This window comes from Tasmannia lanceolata, unplaced genomic scaffold, assembly GCF_043159265.1.
Source record: "Tasmannia lanceolata isolate RefF3 unplaced genomic scaffold, GAP_Taslan_0.1 ptg000037l, whole genome shotgun sequence".
Taxonomy (NCBI): Eukaryota; Viridiplantae; Streptophyta; class Magnoliopsida; order Canellales; family Winteraceae; genus Tasmannia; species Tasmannia lanceolata.
The window spans coordinates 44,567,567-44,587,196 of NW_027518714.1; the positions used below are offsets into that span (position 1 = coordinate 44,567,567).

The 19,630-nt window shown below is 39.1% G+C and overlaps 1 protein-coding gene across 2 annotated transcripts in view; it reads right to left on the reverse strand.

Moving 5' to 3' along the window:
- Positions 1–8,642, reverse strand: part of LOC143862548 (uncharacterized) — a 33,377-nt gene extending 24,735 nt beyond the window's left edge. Inside the window, exons 1-4 of one of the 2 annotated variants that reach the window (XM_077373620.1) lie at positions 8,402–8,642; positions 5,464–5,635; positions 5,241–5,352; positions 4,984–5,130 (exon numbers count right to left, since the gene is read on the reverse strand). In XM_077373620.1, coding sequence (XP_077229735.1) covers positions 4,984–5,130; positions 5,241–5,352; positions 5,464–5,492 — 288 coding nt within the window. In that variant the 5' untranslated portion in view covers positions 5,493–5,635; positions 8,402–8,642. Of the gene's footprint in view, positions 1–4,983; positions 5,131–5,240; positions 5,353–5,463; positions 5,636–8,318 lie in introns of both variants that reach the window. The other variant, XM_077373619.1, reaches the window with a different exon arrangement.
- Between the last annotated feature and the right edge of the window lie 10,988 nt (positions 8,643–19,630).

Here is a 19,630-nt window from a genome sequence, read left to right on the forward strand (position 1 = left end):
CTCACACCGTGTCGGATCATTGCCCTCATCTTTTGGATCCCAAGTTGGAGTCATGTTCAGTTTGAGGTAGCTTGGCTAGAGTCTCCTAAGATGGAGGAGCAGTTGGGAGCATGGTTTTAAATTTCGGTCTCGGGATCCATTCCGGCCTTGGCCAAAACCGAAATTTCGGTTGAAATCAGGTAATAATAAAAAGTAATGATTTAATTATTTACCAAGTTTCGGTCGAAATTACCGAAATTTCGGAATATTTCTATATTTTAAAAAAAAATTCACTTTCTCGCCGAAATTTCGAAAAACTCAGTATTTCGGATTTCGCCAAATTTCAGTTTCGGTCTCAACCGAAATCTGAATTTCCAGTCCGAAATTTCAGATTTCAGCAGAAATTTAAAACCGAGGATGGGAGAGTGGTGGAATGAAGCAATAGTAGATGGCCCTTCGGATGTAGTAATCAAAGTTTACCTCCCCCCCCCCCCCCCCCCCCCCCGCGTGTCCGCGTTGACTCCCCTGAGACGAATCCCTTTTACCTTGGTCGCTAACCGCATTCCACGTTTTGCCCTAAAGAGTCAATAAAAACTCCTTTACTCTCCTGAATTATGACCGCGTCAACTGAGTATGTCGTGCCGAGTCAACTAGGATTTTCTTCGGTCGTGTTCTGAGCCGCACCCGTGTTTTTAAACACCGATCGTAATTGGATAAAAACTTCGATACGTAAAAAAGAAACTAGAGGAATGGAAATTTGAGAGGCAAAATGACATCACAGCAAGAAAAGACTGGCTCCTAAGCAGAATAAATCAGATAGACAGAGAAGATGTGGGGGGGGGGGGTCGAGATAGTCCTAAGCAAGTAGAAGAGAGAGGTCGTTTGAAATAAGAGTATAATCAAATGGTGTTGCAAGAGGAAATAAAAGTGGAGGCAAAAATATAGAGTCAAATGGTTAAAAGAAGGGGGCAAAAATACAGCATACTCCCATAGTTTAGCAAGCGCAAGGAGGGGGAATAGAATAAGTGGGTTGAGAAAATGGAGAAAATGGAACTTGAGAAGCCCTTCACGGAGGAGGAAATCATTCTAGGACTATTTTCCCTTAGAAGAGACAGCCCCGGGACCGGACGGGTTTTGCTTAGCATTTTTTTCAATTGTGCTTGGAATATATGAAAGAAGACATCCTGATTTGTTTTAAGGAATTTCACAATGGTCTTGAACTAGATAGAGGAATGGGTGGGGTGCTACGTCCGTTGCATTGATTCCTAAGATCAAGGGGGCGGTCAACATGGGAACTTTCACCCTATCAATATGGTGGGGTGCTTGCTTGTATAAGGTCCTATCCAAAGTTTTGGCGAAACGGTTAAAGAAATTCCTCCCAAAGATTATTTCGCAGACTCAATCGGCATTTATTCATGAAAGGCAAATCATTGAATGTGCCTTGATCACGAATGAATTGGTTGATAAATCTTTCAAGAATGGAGTTAAAGGCAACCTTTGCAAGTTGGATATGGAGAAAGCATATGATCGGGTGGACTAGGAATGCCTTATTTTGTGCAAGAAAAGATGCTTTGGGAATCGTTGAAGAGCTTGGATGAAAAGTTGTGTTTCCTCGGCTTGGTTCTCAATTCTCAGTAATGGATCTCCAAAAGGTTTCTTTAAGTCTTCTAGGGGACTTCGCCAAGGGGACCCTTTATCTCCATTCTTATTTGTCATGATAGATGCGGTTCTGAGCAGAATGTTGGACAAAGGCAAATCCCAGGGGCTGATAGAAGGAATTGGGGTAGGGTCCCAAAGTTTAGAGGTATCTCACCTACAATTTGCAGACAATACCTTGATTTTTAGCTCTTCGGGAGTAGACAAGATTCTTTATTTAAAGGCAATCCTTCGATGCTATGAGGCCGTTTATGGTCAAAGATCGAATTTTAGTAAGTCAAGAATCTAGGGAATTCATGTAGACTTGGAAGTGATTGACAGAATAGCTGGCTAGTTGGGATGTAAGATTGACAAGTTTCCAACTTCCTACCTTGGCTTACGACTGGGAATTGGAAGAGCAAGAAAGAGGGAATGGGACGCAGTAATTGAGAGGGTGGAAAAGAGGCTTGCTACGTGGAAGAGAAATCTGGTTTCTCTTGAAGAAAGAATAACACTCATAAACGCAATCTTGGTCAACATCCCAATCTATATCCTATCTGTGTTTAAATACCTGATGAGAGTAATTAACCGCATAGAGCAAATTCAGAAGAGATTCCTATGTGGGTTGGGGGGTGTTTGATGAGAAGCGAAAGTTGTATTTGGTAAACTGGGACGAGGTGTGCAAACTGCTGAAAGATGGCGGGATTCGGAATTAGAAAGATAAAATCAGTGAACAGTGCTCTCCTAGGCAAATGGTTATGGAGATATGGAGACGAGAGGCACCATCTCTGGACTACGGTTATTGGTAGTAAATATGGATCTCTACTTGGTCATTGGAGCTCCAATGACAAATTCAGACATTGAGGATTAACGGTGTGGTGCGAGGTTGGAGGCAGCAAGTGAAATTCAATGAAGGGATAAGATATAGACTATATTCAGGGGAGCGAATCCTGTTTTGCCACGACTTATGGTGTGGTGGCGCACCATTGAAGCAAGTGTTCCTGAACTCTTTGCAGTGGTGGTAAACAAAGAAGCTTGGGTAAAGGACTCTTTTGAATGGAGGGGCAGTAAAGTCTCTCCTGGAAAATCGAGTTCAGAAGGAATTTCTTAGAATCGGAGTTGGCGTAACAAACCTCATCCAGCTTTTGGAGTCGCAATACGTCAGAAGGAAAGCGGAGGACAAGAGGATGTGGATCTGGAGTTCTTCCGGGGTATTCTACTTCAAATCATTATGTTGCCAAATTGCCTCTGGTTCTATAGCTTCGCCCGTTGCCAGAGTTTGGGGCATTCCTTCACGGCCCCAGGTTGGTGCTTTTGGATGGACAACTGTCCTTAATAGGATTCAGACAATGGATTTTCTATGCAACTGCAATATGTTGATAATAGACCATTACGCCCTATGCATTGTCGGGGGAGTCAGTGGACCACTTGTTCATGCACTATAGCCTGGCAAGAGAGGTTTGGAACTGCGTTCTATCAAGGTTTGGTATTTCATCATGGGTCATGCCCGCTACTCTTAGAGTGCTTCTAGCAGGATGGTTCTCGGTCCCATGGGAAGAGAAAGGAAGGATTCTATGGAAATTGATGTTACTTGCAGGTCTATGGGTCCTGTGGGAAGAAAGGAATGGCAGTGTCCAGAGGCTGAACCAAAAGAACCGAACTAATTTTCTGGAAAGTAATTGCTCTAACCATATTGTGGGTTTATATCAGCCCATGACTTATGGTATGGGTGGAGGGACTTCTGGTATGGGTGGAGGGAGCCAGGGAGGTTTGTGGCCATTCAGAGGCAGCACAAGTTCAAAACCAAGTTTGGACTCCACCATCGCCCAGACTTCAAAAGTTTAGCTTCAATGGCTCTAGCATGAACAACCTTGGACCAGCAGGAATATGAGGCATGTTCAAGGATGAAAATGGAAAGATTATATGGGCTTCTTCAAGGCCAACTGGCATAGAAGATTCTAATGATGCCGAGGTGAGGGCAGTGCTTCAGGGATTAAGGTTGCTAGCCTCTGATATCTTGGACCAGGTGGTAGTTGAAGGGGATTCCCTTAATGTGATCGAGAGGCTCAAGGGTAGCCTACCAGTCCCTTGGAGGTTCGCTCAATGGTACAATGAAATTCAGGACAAAATTGAAGGTTCATTGACATCTTTCTCTCATGTAAAGATATCAGCTAATGGCGTAGCTGATAGAATGGCAAAGGGAGGTGTCTCAAGGAAGGATTTATTTATTTTCGATTTTTGGCAACCTTGAAAGAAAGTAAAGGGGGTAGATGGTATATAGTTAAGCGGATTCTTGGTCCCTGATCAGTCTCTTTGTTTTTCTTGTAACTTGTCTCTTTCTTGTTGTTCTTTTCAATAAAATTCTTACCAATAAAAAAAAAACCTACCTATAGAAGGAATGCTCTATATGGTTCATTGGTTGAGATGCTCGAGTTTACAACATTTTGAACCTTGCAACCTGCATGCCTTTTTTAAAATGACCATGTCATTGTAAAGCAAACACAGCAAACTTCCATATGGAACCCCTTAAAGCTTGGAAATTGATTTCTGTTTCTTCATATTTGTTTCCAGAAATTCCTTCCATACCAAAGAAAAGCTTGTTATACCATGCATCTCAAAAGTTGTGTATATTAGATCGCAAACTAGAAGGTGGAAAATGATAGCTCCCATGAATTGCAGGATGTGCAGACCAAGATTTTTAGTACCATTGAAAATCCAGAAAGAAGGCATAATTCCCTTCAACGGAACGGGCAAGGGCATTAGTTCTAAATGTCTATAAAACTCCTTTATGAAATATGCTTTGATTGCAGAAATCGGAGAACAATCAAAGATCTTCGCAGCTATCCTTACAACAATCAAGGATGGTAATTTTTTGTTTGAATCTAAAAAATGGAGAAGAAAAATAGCATTCCTATTGACAAGCTCATACCTGTCAAATATAGATAAATAACACTACAACACTCTTGAAATGAGCATCATATCATGGTAGGAAAGTCCACCAGAAAAATCAGGGTAGGAAAGCAAAATTAGCTCATTCCAAGAACAGCTCTGACATGAAAGCAGGAAGAGCAATAAAACACGCTTCATGTTGAAGGACAAGCAAATATCTGCTAAATATCAGAAATATTATGTTTGGTTATGTTTTTACAGGTACCCAAGCATCCTGAATGCTTGTAAATTTAAGTGTCTATCTGTGCATAAAAATTTATCAAGCCATTTGTTTGTTACCAGGAAGCATGCACTGTGCAAAAAACCAGTGGACATAATGGGATTAATAGTCATACAATTTCTAACTTTAAAAAAAAAAAAAAAAAAAAAAAAAAAAAAAATCAGAACCCAAAGCTCACTTTTGAATTAACAAGGAAATACCTTGGAAGTATCATTCAAATTATTTTTGTCTGCGCTGCTTCTATTAGCCCAAGCATGGTTCAATATTGCTTGGGTTGAGAGGCCAGTGTTCCTGTCTTCAACACATGTAAGATCGATGGAAGGAAAAAGGCCAGATGAGAAGTTGAGCTGCCAAATTAAGCCACAAATATTAAATAAATATATTTTCTTATGTAAGAGCATTCGGTGAGATGAGTAATGAGAAAAAATTAAAACAGATTATAAGCAAAGCTACTGACCCTTGTTAAGGAATCTGTTGGAAAGGAAATGCCTATCAAGAAACCAACCACAACTCCGATGATTGTTGTTATAGTAAGCCTCATAGTTTCATTTGGTTTTCTTAAAAATCCACTGCAACCCACAACAGGTTATAGGAAACAGTCAAAGAAAATATGACAAATATACAGAGATTAAAACTCTATTTCATCAAGAAAATGGTAGATTCCAAAAGAACTCCTAAACCTGCGGCCAAGGCTCCCCATTTTCATCATTATTTTCTGATTATTAAGAGAGAGAGAAAGCTAAACTCTAGCAAGCTGCTCCACATTTTTCAATAAGTTTGTAGTTGTCAAGGCTTCAGAAGAGGGACACAGAGCCTCATCACTACCATTGCAGCAAAGATAGAGTGCGGGACCTAAAACCCAATTGAGCTTAATGTCAACAGAGGTGTAATTGAAAGGGACTCCTTCCATAATAAAAAGTACAGTTAAATTATGACCACATTATATTCACGACAAAATTTATTCAGAAACCCAATTTAGGCAGCAGGAAAACAAGCATTCATTTTGAACCATTAGTGAAAAGATATTTCTGATAAAGACATAAAGCTAGAGGTACGAATGTTTTGCTTAGTTGAAAGCAATAAAAACTGAAGAGAAATGCATATTAATACGATTTTGAGTACTCCTTGGACTGAAACTCACAGAGCAATTTATTCAGAAGAGAAGGAAGGGTAGAAAAACATGCATCCAACATCTACAATCATTTATGACGACAAAATAATGACAGAAGTTAATGCACCAAAAAGATCATGCATTTCTGTAATTGTATTACCAGACTAAAAAAGTATGCAAGTGGGAACGCATGAAGGTCTCAAAGAAAAAATCTATGCACCACAATATTTCTCACAGATTGAGGGGCCCAAACCTCTAGACTAGAAATGGTCTACATGTGATTACCATGTGTCGAGTTCTATGTCTCCTAATAGTAAGCTTTCGCTATGGGAAGTCAACATCACACTTAAGTAACCCACTACATTTACATTAAATCACTATAATTCTACTATTGCATAATGAACGGAAACCATGTCAGATTGACACTTGCACCTATACTCTCAACCGGTCTTTCAAAATGCGAATGCGGGTCAAAACAAGGCCAAAGGAAATCCTAATCAACTCGACACGACGCGATCACGTACTCAGTTGACGTGGTCATAACTTGAGAGAGTCGAAGTAGTTTTTAATGACTTTGTCGGGAAAAAACGTGGACTCGGAGAAGGATGCAGCCAAGGTAAATGTGAGTCAACTATTGGGAGACCACGGCTTCGCGGAGTAGTTTTAAAACTATGCTGTCAACATAGGTAGACCCAAACATTTACTTTGCCCGTTAATTAATGGATTACAAGAAAATTTCCACTCCTCACACAGTGAAAGGAACAAGAGAATATTTGAAGCAGAGCCATTCCGATTTGGATGCTGGCACGTGGGATCAAGAACTCAATCATCCATTTGGCCTAGTAAGGAAAAGCATTTTAGGGTATTTTAGTGAAGATCTACAGCAAAGTTGGAAAGAGAAAATAGAAGTCACCCCAATGATGAAAAAGGGGTGAAGAGTAAGACTCAATTCAAGGATAGAAAAAATTTGGGAGAGTCAAATGAGTTTTTAAAGGGCAGAACGAAGTGGCAAAATGCGGAATGCGGCCAAGGTAAAAGGGAGTTGATTCAAGGGAGTCCACGATGAGAAGGCGGAGTTTTAAAACTATGACTGATATTACAGTGATTCAACAAACACTGGCTGCAAAACAGTGAACAACCAAATATCCACCCCCCCCCCCCCCCCCGGCGCCGGCCTCTTCCAAGGTTGAACTCTATAAGACTTAAGAAAATGCTAATTACACCCCAACTCTCCCCAATAGGCGAAGGAATCCCCTGAGTAAATAAAAAAAAAATTCTCACAACAGAAATGATCTGGCAAACAAAATGGGAATGAATTTAACCAAGAAAAATACATGAGATAGAGGAGGAAGAAAAATAAGGTTGAGAAGGTCCATGAAGGTGCGATGTTAGAGATAGCAAAAAACATTTCATACTTTGTCATCGAATTCCATGGACAGAGAATTCTGCAATGGCTTTCCTCTAGAAGAATAACAAAATTTGAGTAATTCCAAGGAGAACTTTTAAGACATGTGTATACAGAGTCAATCAAGACATCATGCGATAAGCACATAACTAACCGTCAGCAATTACTCCTACAGAATATACTAGTTAAAAGCCCCCAATTGATTTAGACAATATAAATTACTGAATTTACATTAAAAATAGTTGAAAAAAATGGCATCAGTCAACAAACTAAAAAAAGAAGATCATCTAACAAATTAAAAATAGTTGAAAAAAATGGAATCAGTCAACAAACAAAAAAAGAAGATCATCTAACCACATAATTTAAACGAACAAAGCCGAAAAAACAAAGCATATGTGCTTAATGTGTCAACTGGCCGTGATTTCAAACGTAAAAGGCTTAAATATTTTTTATTGCACTTCATTGAAATTCTCCACAAACTTTACACTCTCTCCAAACAAACTAGAATCTAATACTGATATTATATTCAAAGCTTCAAAAGATCAAAATAAAGAAGAAAATAACCTCAAACAAACCCCCTAAGCATCACATATACCAGTAATCATAATTTAAAAAAGTAAATTGCATCTTGAGAGAGAGCTAATTTCAACCAAAAATTTTCAACTGATACAGAAAAAAAAAAAAACGAGTACTCTTAGAAATTGATTGTGTAGAAAGACAATACAAAAGAAACGAGTATTCATAGAGATCAGCGAATCTATCCCGTTTACAATTTGAAGAAGGGAGATGATTTTTTCACACCCCCCCCCTGTAGGATTATGCGCCCCCCTTTAAAGTTGATTTTACATCAAAAAGCGTTAAAGCCTGCCACAATTCACTTTAAAAGGGAGGCGCATAATCCTACAGGGGGGTGAAAAATCTCCCTTCGAAAAACCCTAACAACAAAAATCAAATATGAAGAAGGGAACTTTGCATCCAAAAAAACTTAATTAAAAGAAAATAAGAGAAAAATCAAGCACCTGTAATCAGAACAAAGTACGAAACGGATTTCTAAAAACCCTAGATCTTCGAAATTGGGGAGAAGAGAGGGTTTTAGACGAGCCTTAAAATAGCAGTTTCTGCTCGCCCTTTGTTGTAGAATAAACGTGGATTGAGAAGCTATGAAGGTTTAAATGGCGTGAACACGGTTTTTAAAAGTGAGATCGAAAAGAAAATTCTCCTCCCGTGGACTTGATTGCTTGATTTTTCTTGTGAGGTTGGGAGAGAAAGAGAGTGTTCTCTGTTGTTTTTTCCCCTTTTTATTTCCCACAATTCTAACGCTGATGCGTGTTTTCCCTGTTGGGTCTTTTTCTTCTAAATTATGTGGAAAATGATATGGAGACCGATAATAGGACCTTACAGGGGGGACCTGCAATGAGAATATGCCCATGTGTTAAAAAAAAATTTTACTTTTTTCAGATTTCCCTAAAATAAGGGTTTGCTGAAGTCACTTGTGATGTTGTGGCGTGAATCAATTTGCTGGGTCCCATTTTAGGTCCTATTCTCGGTTTCCCTAGAATTACTCAATTATATTTACTTTTGGGAGATGATAAATTCGCACCCTGTAGGATTATCCGTGCCACTTTAATGTGATTTAACATCAAAAAGCGTCAAAGTCTATTCACATTATCCTTTCTGACGACAAATCACAAAACAAGGGCGCGAATAATCAATCCTACGGGGGTGCGAATTTATCATTTCACTTGATTTTTGCTGGATGTAAAAACATTGTAACGGAGAGAGAGAGAGTGTGTTTAAGTACTATTTTGGGTTATTACTCTCAGTAATTATAAATTTAACGGTCCTTTCGCATACGTTTTTATCACATACGTTTTTTATTAGCCATAGGTATGGGTTTATTTAGTGATGGCTCAATGTGTATGAAAATATCTCATAGAAGCAGGGGCGGAGGCACATATAGCTTGAGTGGGGCCATGGCCCCCATGACTTGCAGAATTCCTTTATATGGTGCATGGCTACACATGCATCCTAAGCTAGTTTAGTGGCCATGGCCCCCCAATGACAGATGCAGACAAGTGTAAATTAATTTGGCCCCCTCAACCGTAAATTCCTGGCTCCGCCCCTGCATAAAAGGTGGTTGGAAAACGACCTCAAGAGGCGTGGATCGAGGTTGAAAAAGACCTATCGGCCATATCTGACCATGGCTATAAATTTAACGGTCCTTTCGCATACGTTTTTATCACCATACGTTTTTTATTAGCCATATGGTATGGGTTTATTTACTGATGGCTCAATGTGTGTGAAAACATCTCATACAAGGTGGTTGGAAAACGACCTCATGAGGCGTGGATCGAGGTTGAAAAAGACCTATCGGCCATATCTGACCATGGCGAATGCGGATATGTCACTATTGGTTTTTTTATTTTTTACATATGTAAGTAAAGCCATGTTTGGCAACCTTGAAATCTTTTCTATGAAATTTTTTACATACATAAAAGCATTGCTTAGCAGCCATAAATTTTTTTCCTATGAAATATTAGTTTATAACATGGTGAGAGAGGGTAAGGACTAAGGAGGGTGTGAGGAGAGAGACAGAGAGCGAGCAAGAGCGTGCAAGCAGGAAAAAAAATAATTCATATTTTGAGTAGTGTTCTTTGTTTGTTTCTAAGGCCTTCCTCGCTCACACCTACTTAGGTGCCTACCTCTCCTCCCACGCTCACCACCATTCGCTAAACTTTTACTCCATGGGAAAAAAGTACATGCTTAACAGACATGGCTAAAATAAACATCAATATAATTCGAATACGGAAATGATATCTGTGCCAAGGTGTTTCAATAAACAAGCACTCCACTTGTTTGTCAGTGTAGTATTTAATAGGATTTCAGAGGATATTATGGTTCTCAAAAAGCTCTTTAAACCCTTTAAATACTACACGACAAACAAGTGGAGCGCATGTTTATTGAAACACCTTGGAGCAGATATCATTTCCCTTCGAATATTGGCCGATATATTAGAGAATATGGGTTGATAAAAAAGTACATGGTTGCCAAAAATGGCCAAAATAACATCAATAAATCCGATATCAGCCTATATATTGGAGAATATGGGCTAATATTAAAAAGTATCATTTAAATAAATAGAAAATTGAAAAAAAAATGTTATATAACTTATATTTATATGGGAAATGTTATCAACACTACTGTATTTTGATGATCGCACTCCTCACTTTATTAAAAGTACGGTATGATCCAAACCGTCCATTAGAAGGGCCACAGCCTAAATAGGCTGTGCCCCAAAAATCATTTCCATAGGTTGATCCTAGCCCTCCAATCTGTATATGGATCCACTTCCATAGGTTGATCCTAACCCTTTATAGATCGGAGGGTTAAGAACAACCTATGGAAATGATTTTTGGGGCACAACCTATTAATGCGGGTGCTTAAAAGGGAAGAAGAAGAAAATTAAAACTCAAGAACACATGTCAGAAGCTTTAATGCGGGAAGGAACCTTGGAACTCCACCAAATCCACCTAGGCATGACGTGGTTGCCATGTTGGCACTGCATCACCTATTTAGGCTATGACCATCTAATGGACGGTTTCGATCATCCTATGGTGCGGGCCATAACGTACTTTCAATAAAGTTAGGAGTGGCATCATCAAAATACAGTAGTGCTGATATCATTTCCCTATTATATTTCTATAAATTTTGAGAAAATAAGATTGTTAAAAATATATGAGAAAATATAAAATAATTAATACATTATGACCCACCACATGTGTGTCACATGTAAAAAAATAAAATACTTATAATATATTAATATAAATTTTAGAAATTTGAAGAAATGAGAAAATTAGTAAAACATTAAAAAATAATCATAACAAGGTAAGGGCCCACCCAAACTTATAAAAAATTGTAAAATACATGTAAAAGTTATGCTGTGGGTCCCCTCATAGAGTGGCATTCGTGGAATGAAATAAATGGTGGGTCCACTGGTATGGTAGATCCATGGAATGAAATACATGGGGCTATGTAAAGTATAAGTGGAGCCTACTTGTGGACCATTGACAAAGTATAAGTGGGCCCAACTTGTAGAGCTAGATGAAGGTACTAGAATCACAAAATTTGAGTAATTCCAAGGAGAACTTTCAAGACAGGTGTGTATAGAGTCAATCAAGACATCATACGATAAGCACATAACTAACCGTCAGCAATTACTCCTACAGAATATGCAAATTAAAAGCTTCCAATTGATTAAGACAATATAAATTAGAGAAAATGACCAAGAAAAAGGGCTTTGATATGATAATGACGTGTGAAGGGGGAGAGTTGTAAATGACCAATGTAGAGTGATAGTGACTGGTTTGAGATTTTTAAGACAAATCTACCCTTAGGTAAAAATCATTTATTTTACCCTCAAAAACTTTACTTTTTTATTTTCACCTCTCTCTCTCTCTCTCTCTCTCTCTCTCTCTCTGTTGGTGTTGTCTCTCTGGCACTCTCTCTCCGGCGTTTCTCTCTCTCGACGGTACCCTCTCTGTCGACGGAACCCCCTCTCTCTCTCCCTCTCTCCGGCCCTCTCTCTCAACGGCACCCTCTCTGTCGACGGCACCCTCTTTCTGGACGGCACCCTCTTCCTCGACGGCACCCTCTCGACGGCCCTCTCTCTCCGGTAGCCTCTTATTCTGAGCGAACCTCCTCTCCCAGGTTGGTAGTCTCTCCCTCTCAGTTAGTTTTTGAGATATTAAGTTAGGGTTTTGAGAAAATCAGTTTAGAAACAAAAAATTAGGGGTTTTGAGAAAATTAGTTTAGGAGTTTTGGGAAAATCGGTACTCTCTCTCTCTCTCTCAAAACCCCTATTTTTTAGAAATCTATGGTTTAAAGCCCTAAAGTTTGGTTTAAAATCCTATTTTTTTTAGAAACCTATGGTTTAAAGACCTAAAGTTTGGTTTAAAACCCTATTTTGTTAAGAAATATATGGTTTAAAGACCTAAAGTTTTGTTTGAACCATTAATTTGTTAGAAATGTATGGTTTATAGCCCTAAAGTCTGGTTTAAACCCGTAATTGCTCCCAAAATTTCCCAAATTATGTGTTTAAAGCAATAATTTGTTAGAAATCATTGGTTTAAAATTGAGAAAATGAGTTTAGGAAACCTTATATTTTCCCAAATCAGTTGAGAACACCCTATATTTTGGAAATCCCCTAAGTTTTGAAATATAATGGTTTCAACCAATATTTGATAGAAATATTTTGTTAAAACCCCTACTCAGTTTACAGAAGTCCTAATTTTTCAGAACTATATGGTTTAAACCAATAATTCTCACACATTATTGGTTTAAACCCTTAAATGTTGAATAATAAATGGTTTAAACCAATAATGTTTGAAAAGTCATTGGTTTTAATTCCTTCTATTTCGGAAAACAGCTTCTATCCCTTGTATTTCGGAAAACAGCTGTTAAGTTTTGAAAAATGATGGTTTAAACCAATATTTCTTGTAAATCATTGGTTAAAACCTCTATTTTTTCGAAAATTAGTTGAGAAAACCGTTAATATTTTGACAATATATGGTTTAAACCAATCATTTCTCTCACCTTATTGGTTTAAACCCCTAAATCTTGAATAATAAATGGTTTAAATCAATAATTTTGGATAAATAATTTGTTTAAACCACTTCTATTTTGGAAATCAGCCCCTAAGTTTTGAAAAATAATGGTTTAAACCAATATTTGAAATAAAGCATTGGTTTAAACCCCTAAATCTTGAAAAATCAATAGTTTAAACCAATAATTTATGAGCAATCATTGGTTTAAACCCCTAAATCTTGAATAATAAATTGTTTAAATCAATAATTTTTGACAAATAATTTGTTTAAACCCCTTCTATTTCGGAAATCAGCCCCTAAGTTTTGAAAAATAATGGTTTAAACCAATATTTGTTATAAAGCATTGGTTTAAACCCCTAATTTTTGAAAAATCAATAGTTTAAACCAATAATTTCTGAGCAATCATTGGTTTAAACCCCTAAATCTTGAATAATAATTGGTTTAAATCAATAATTTTTGATAAATCATTTGTTTAAACCCCTTCTATTTCGGAAATCAGCTCCTAAGTTTTGAAAAATAATGGTTTAAACCAATATTTGATATAAAGCATTGGTTTAAACCCCTAATTCTTGAAAAATCAATAGTTTAAAGCAATAATTTCTGAGCAATCATTGGTTTAAACCCCTAAATCTTGAATAATAAATGGTTTAAATCAATAATTTTTGACAAATCATTTGTTTAAACCCCTTCTATTTCGGAAATCAGCCCCTAAGTTTTGAAAAATAATGGTTTAAACCAATATTTGATATAAAGCATTGGTTTAAACCCCTAATTCTTGAAAAATAAATAGTTTAAACCAATAATTTGTGAGCAATCATTAGTTTAAACCCCTAAATCTTGAATAATAAATGATTTAAATCAATAATTTTTGACAAATCATTTGTTTAAACCCTTTCTATTTTTGAAATCAACTCCTAAGTTTTGAAAAACAATTGTTTAAACCAATATTTGATATATAGCATTTGTTTAAACCCCTAAATCTTGAAAAATCAATAGTTTAAACAAAAAATTGATCAAAAATCATTATTTTAAACCCGAAATATTTGAGAAATAAGTTGGTTTAAATCAGTTGTTAACTTTTTTTCATCACATTATGTTTGAACAGGTCGAAATCTGATTTAGTGGATTTGATTCCATCTTTTCCTCCAAGTGATCATCTCATCAAACCATGGTAATGCCTCCGTTATTCTTTTAAGCCTTGTATTTTTTAAAATGTTGTATATATCTAATAATGGTTTGTTTTGCAGGGGTCTTATGCTACGTCGAGATGCTACCCCTCTAAGTTTGACGAATTCTTCAGGTCCCTTGAGTTGAGGAAAGCACATACCGATATGCTAGAGAGCGGCCCATTTGGGGCCTTGCTTAATTTGGAAGGTCTGAAATTGCACAAGGCAATAGTGACCGTCCTCGTGCGATCTTGGATACCCAAGTCTAGGGCATTTAAAATAGGTGGCATATTACTCCCCTTTGAGGTCAGGGATTTAGCATTGGCATTGAGCCTAAGCCTTATAGGAGATAGAATACGAATAGACTGGCATTCGACAGAGGAGGTCGAAGGTTAGAGGTTTTCCGGTGCTTGGGCGAGATTTGGTGAGATTGCAGATGTTATAAGGGCGGAGTCCAGATTGGATGATATTGCATCGGTCCACGCAACAGTGAGACATGTGTTGCTGCTTCTGTGCTACTCTGTGCTTTTTGCCCGAGCTGACCCTGTGGATCACAGGACGAAATCCTGCCTCTTCCCCTACTTAGGAGCAGAGACCGTGGGAAGAATTGCTTGGGCATACCCTGTCTACGACTTCCTGGTAGAGTCATTGGATTCATATTCCAAAAACGGAAAGACAGGATATATCACCGGATGCGCTATTGTGCTACAGGTGAAGAATACATATATTATATACATGATTACTCTTTTGTAAGTTTGGTTTTTTGTTCTCTAAAGGCTGACTGTCTGTCTTCATTCCAGGTGTGGCTCTTTGAGCATACTACCTTGTGGGCACCTTCAGCTCCAAATGCACATCCACGCCTATTAAAGTGGATCACAGGGATCAATACACGGAGGAGTGACCATGCAACCCTTATCAGACAGATCCGTGATGGGAGGCTAAAGAAGACCCAGGTTAGACCTAGAGCTTCTGTACTCCCCTAGTACTCACTTCTTCTAACCGAGATTAACTATTCGATTTCAGGTTGTGAGGTGCCTACTACCTCTTCCTCGAGAAGAGGGCCTGCTATCTTTCACGGCAGATGAGGCTGATACTCTGATGGGAGAGGTAACGAACATCAATCTCTTTCTTGCAGAGGGTCGTTATATTCAAGTTATCTAAATTTTCTCTATTGTTGATAGCTTTATAAGAAAGAAGCTTCTGCGACCGCTCCAACAGTTGAGGAATGCCTCCAAGACATTCGAATTTTAGAGGAAGAAACGATAGCGTCTCTGAGTGATATGTTACTTAAGGTACTGAATTTTAAGTCTATATTCAATTACTATAGAGTACATTCTCTGAGTGATATGTTACTAATTTTCCATTTTCACTTTTCAGATGAGCATACCTTTTAAGGGGAGGACAGGGAGAAAAAGAGATGTTGATAGGGAAGTAAAGGAAGACCATGTGTCTATAAGCAAGGCTGATTTTGATTTGTTAGTGGAGAGGGTTAGAGAACTTGAAGGAGGTCAGTACGACATGAAAATGAAATAGCCGAGCTTAAGAGGATCATTCCCTCGGATGGAATGGAGGCCGAATCGCAGGATGAAGGAAAGGGGGAGATGATGGGAGGGGATGACCGAGGGGTGGTAGTCATCCCCAGCCAGGATTCCTTGGAGGAGGAAATAAAACGGAATGTGATTTCCATCCCTGACAGTCCACTGAAACTTGTGGCAAAAGTGATTTGGAGTATTGAGAGAGGAGTGAAGCAGCGTTTGAGGAAAAGTAAACCCTCTCAATACACTAGTTCACCGTATACGGCTTTAGGGACTAAGAAGGTCAATGATAAAGCATTGCTGGTGGCAGACCCGCAATGCCATTGGTTGCTCCCAAAGCTTCTTGCACTTCCCCCAAGGTAAATTGGATTGAAGCCCTTTTGCAATATAGTTATCTAGCCTTTGTAAATCCTAAACTATCAGGTGTTTTGCAGCAAACGAGTTATACAGGTCAACGACGAGTTCCTGTGTGCCGAGGACTTGCTTATCCTTAACAACCCCATAGAGTGGTTAAGTTCTCCGGTAAATAATTTGGCTATTTATTCTAGAGCTGAATTCTTTCACCATCGATATTTGTCTCAAATCTCTATATGTTATTTTACGTAGGTTATGAATGTATACGCCGAATATCTAAACGTCCGAGACGAAAATAAAAGAAAGCCTGGAGAAAGAGCCTGTGTGGCCATTTCTACCTTCCTCTATGTAAGAATAGATAGTTTTCATTCCCAATCATTTTCTTTATAGGTGGTTGTTCACAAGGTTCGAATTTGTTTTGCTCACTCCATTAACTTCTCTTGTATTATTTTTTTAGGATTGTCTAACTAGCAAAGAGTACACTGGCTCCGATAGTCTTATGAAGTTTATGAAACGCTTAAACGAGTACCCGCCGGATACCCTAAAAAGAGTCTTATTCCCGGTGCATGTCCCTCAGCATTGGATTCTCCTGGTCCTCGATATGGAGGATGAGAAGTTCTACATCTTCAACTCCTTGAGAGAGCAGATCTACTATAGAGATGTTGTACCATTGGTGAGTTCGGGTCCCACTTTCCTTGGTTATATTTCAATGTATATAAAATCCTTAGCTTGTATGGATTGTTTTATAGATACGATACCTTGAACGGATATACTTAAGTATGTGGGAGTTGGATGTAAGCAAGTTTAGAGTGGTGGAAGTCGAGAAGAGGCCCTTGCAACTCAACAGGTAATAAATGTCACTTAAAATCAGTTTGGAAGTTTAAATTAATTGTGGAAGAGCGTGGTCGATGATGTGTTGTTGTTTTGCAGCAATGATTGCGGGCTGTTTGTGCTTAAGGAAATGGACTGCCTGGCACGTGACGTTCCGCCAGAGTTTAGTCAGGCAGATATAGAGCTGATGAGAGGACAATTGTTGGAGGATTTCTTAGAAGGCCGGTGTGGCACAGTTCTGAACTTGTAGGACTTGATAAAGAGGCAGGCTTGGCGAGGTTGAATTCCATTTCAAATGTAGGCTTGTAAGAAACAATATCCTTGTAATGTTTATATGTGGGTAAAGGCTGGGAAGATGCCAAAAATCGTTTTTCATATCAACATTGTATTTGGTTTGTCTTTTTGTAGCAACAACCAGAAAATGTTGTTGTAAATAAGATAGGCTTTACACGGATATGTAAGTGGTACACATTCCAACACGAAAACATCTCTGTTGTTCTATATGTGGATCTTATCAAATACATGGATGATGGTTTGTACTCTATAAATTTGCTTAAGATTTTGAGATCCAATATTAGCCGAAAGTTGATTACTTCAGTCGAACTTATAAAAGTAAATTTGTGGCCAATAATCAGTTTTGAACCCAGACTCGGTTGGGGAAACTGAAAAAAAAAATAACGTCCAAACTCTACTGCGGAATTCCGACAAAATTCTCCGAATTCCGAACCCGGAATTCCGAGAAAAGATTCGGAATTCCGCAGTAGCCATATACAAAACCCCAACAGATGAATATGTTACTGCGGAATTCCGAGTTTTTCTCTCGGAATTCCGAATTATTTTTTCGGAATTCCGAGAGTCGGCCCAGGCGCGCATAATGTCTGGATCGACTCGTTGAACTCATTTTAATTTCTTTCTCCCTTTTTCTCCTCCATCTCAAAAACCTCATTTGTTTTTGCTTTTTTTCCCTAAATCCACCATCCATCCTCCCTCCATCCTCGATCCTCTTCTTCCTTAGCAAACCCTACATTTCTCTCATAAACCCTACCCACACCATTTTTCTTGAAACCCTTTCCCCTTTCTTTCATTTTTCCATCTTTTAGGTGTCTCTTCCTCTTCTTTTCCCCAATCTCTCCTCTCCATCCTACATCCAACCCGTTTTTCTTCCTTCTCTCCCCTTCTTTCATCATATTATTCCATTTAGGGCTTCAAATCCCTCTTTTTCTCTCTTTTTGTTCCTTCTCTTCAAACCCTAATTTTTCAACCATGCCTAGAACGAAAAATCCAAACCCTGGCAGTTCCTCCGGCGGGCAAGACGATGAAGGACCATCAAGAAAGAAAGCCAAGGCTAAAGCTCCGGTTCCGGAAACAGAGCTTATTTCCGATTCATACTTCTCCTCCGCCCAAGGCAAGAAGACATGGCCAAAACTGGCTAATCGGGGCATCCTCACCGGCCGATTCATTGAGCCCGACGTTCTCCACCATTTCGACCTTCAAGCGCGATTTGAAGCTGTTGGGTTGACTCAATTTCTTCATCTCTACGAGCTTTTCTACCCTCGGTTAGTTCGTCTTTTCTATACCAATCTCACTATCACTCCCTCTTACTTCCGAATTGAATCTCGTGTCAAGAACACTCCCATCAAACTCAATATTCATCAACTTGCTGAGATTCTCGCAATTAGTTCTGACGGCTTTGACCATTACTTTTGGCCAGGCAATGGGATCCATTCCCTCCCAGATCTTGATCATGACACTGTGTTTGGCCGAATTACCAAGCACTATCGGCCCAACATGCTTGTGCAAACTTCTGACCTCATACCCGTGGCCAAAATGCTTCATAACTTCATGTTCAACAACTTCACCCCACGCGGTGGCATGACCGATGTCATCCGACCCCTTGAGGCATACCTCATATATTGCATCTTTGAGGGTCGCCGGCTTTGTCTACCATACATCATCTTTCGCTTCATATTCCAGACTCTTTCTCAATACTGCGCCTCACTGCCGTATGGCATGCTCCTTACCTGTGTATTTCACCACTTCGGTATCACTCTGGAGGGTGAGGCCACCGACACTCCCACCGCTCCTTTTGATGATCGGACCTTCCGGCGCATGGCACTTGCGAATGAAGTTGTTGCCGTTGACCCTGATGAAGAAGAAGACGAGGACGCTCCGGACACTGAGGCCCCTGCGGCGCCCTATGCCTCTTCGGATTTCTCTCAGGGTTTCGCAGCCATGCAGGAGGCCCTTGAGCGATCTATGACCACGCAGTTTGAGCGGCTCACTACCCATGTTGACACAGAGATGTCTACTCGTTTCCAGTCGCTCTCCACTCACGTTGATGCCCAGTTCTCTACCCTTTATCAGTACCTCTCCGGTGGTCCGTCGAGTTAGCACCCGGGCAGTTTCGTTCCTCTTCTTATCCACCACCACCTCCTCCAGAGCAGTAGATGGATGCAGTTATTTGCTGATGGCTCAAATTTTTGGGTCCGACTCCTTTGCTATATTCATAGTCTCTTTGTGGATGTTTTGGGCTGTATTAGCTTTATATTTCTACAGCTGCTATATGATGGTTGGATATTTTTGGAGCTTTATATTTATATAGCTTTATACTTTTTTACAGTGAGTGTGCTTGATCAAGGATACCCATTTTAGGCAGAACAAAACTTGGCTTCATAATTGCCCCCGGTGCAATAAAGATCAAGGATACCCCATTTGCAAATGGCATGAAAGTAGCATATAAAATGAAACCTGTGTTGCAAACTTCATTGATGGGAGAAATATAGAGAGCAAACAATTTTCTTACGCCAAATCCAACGCCGGAGCTGTTATATAATCAACCATT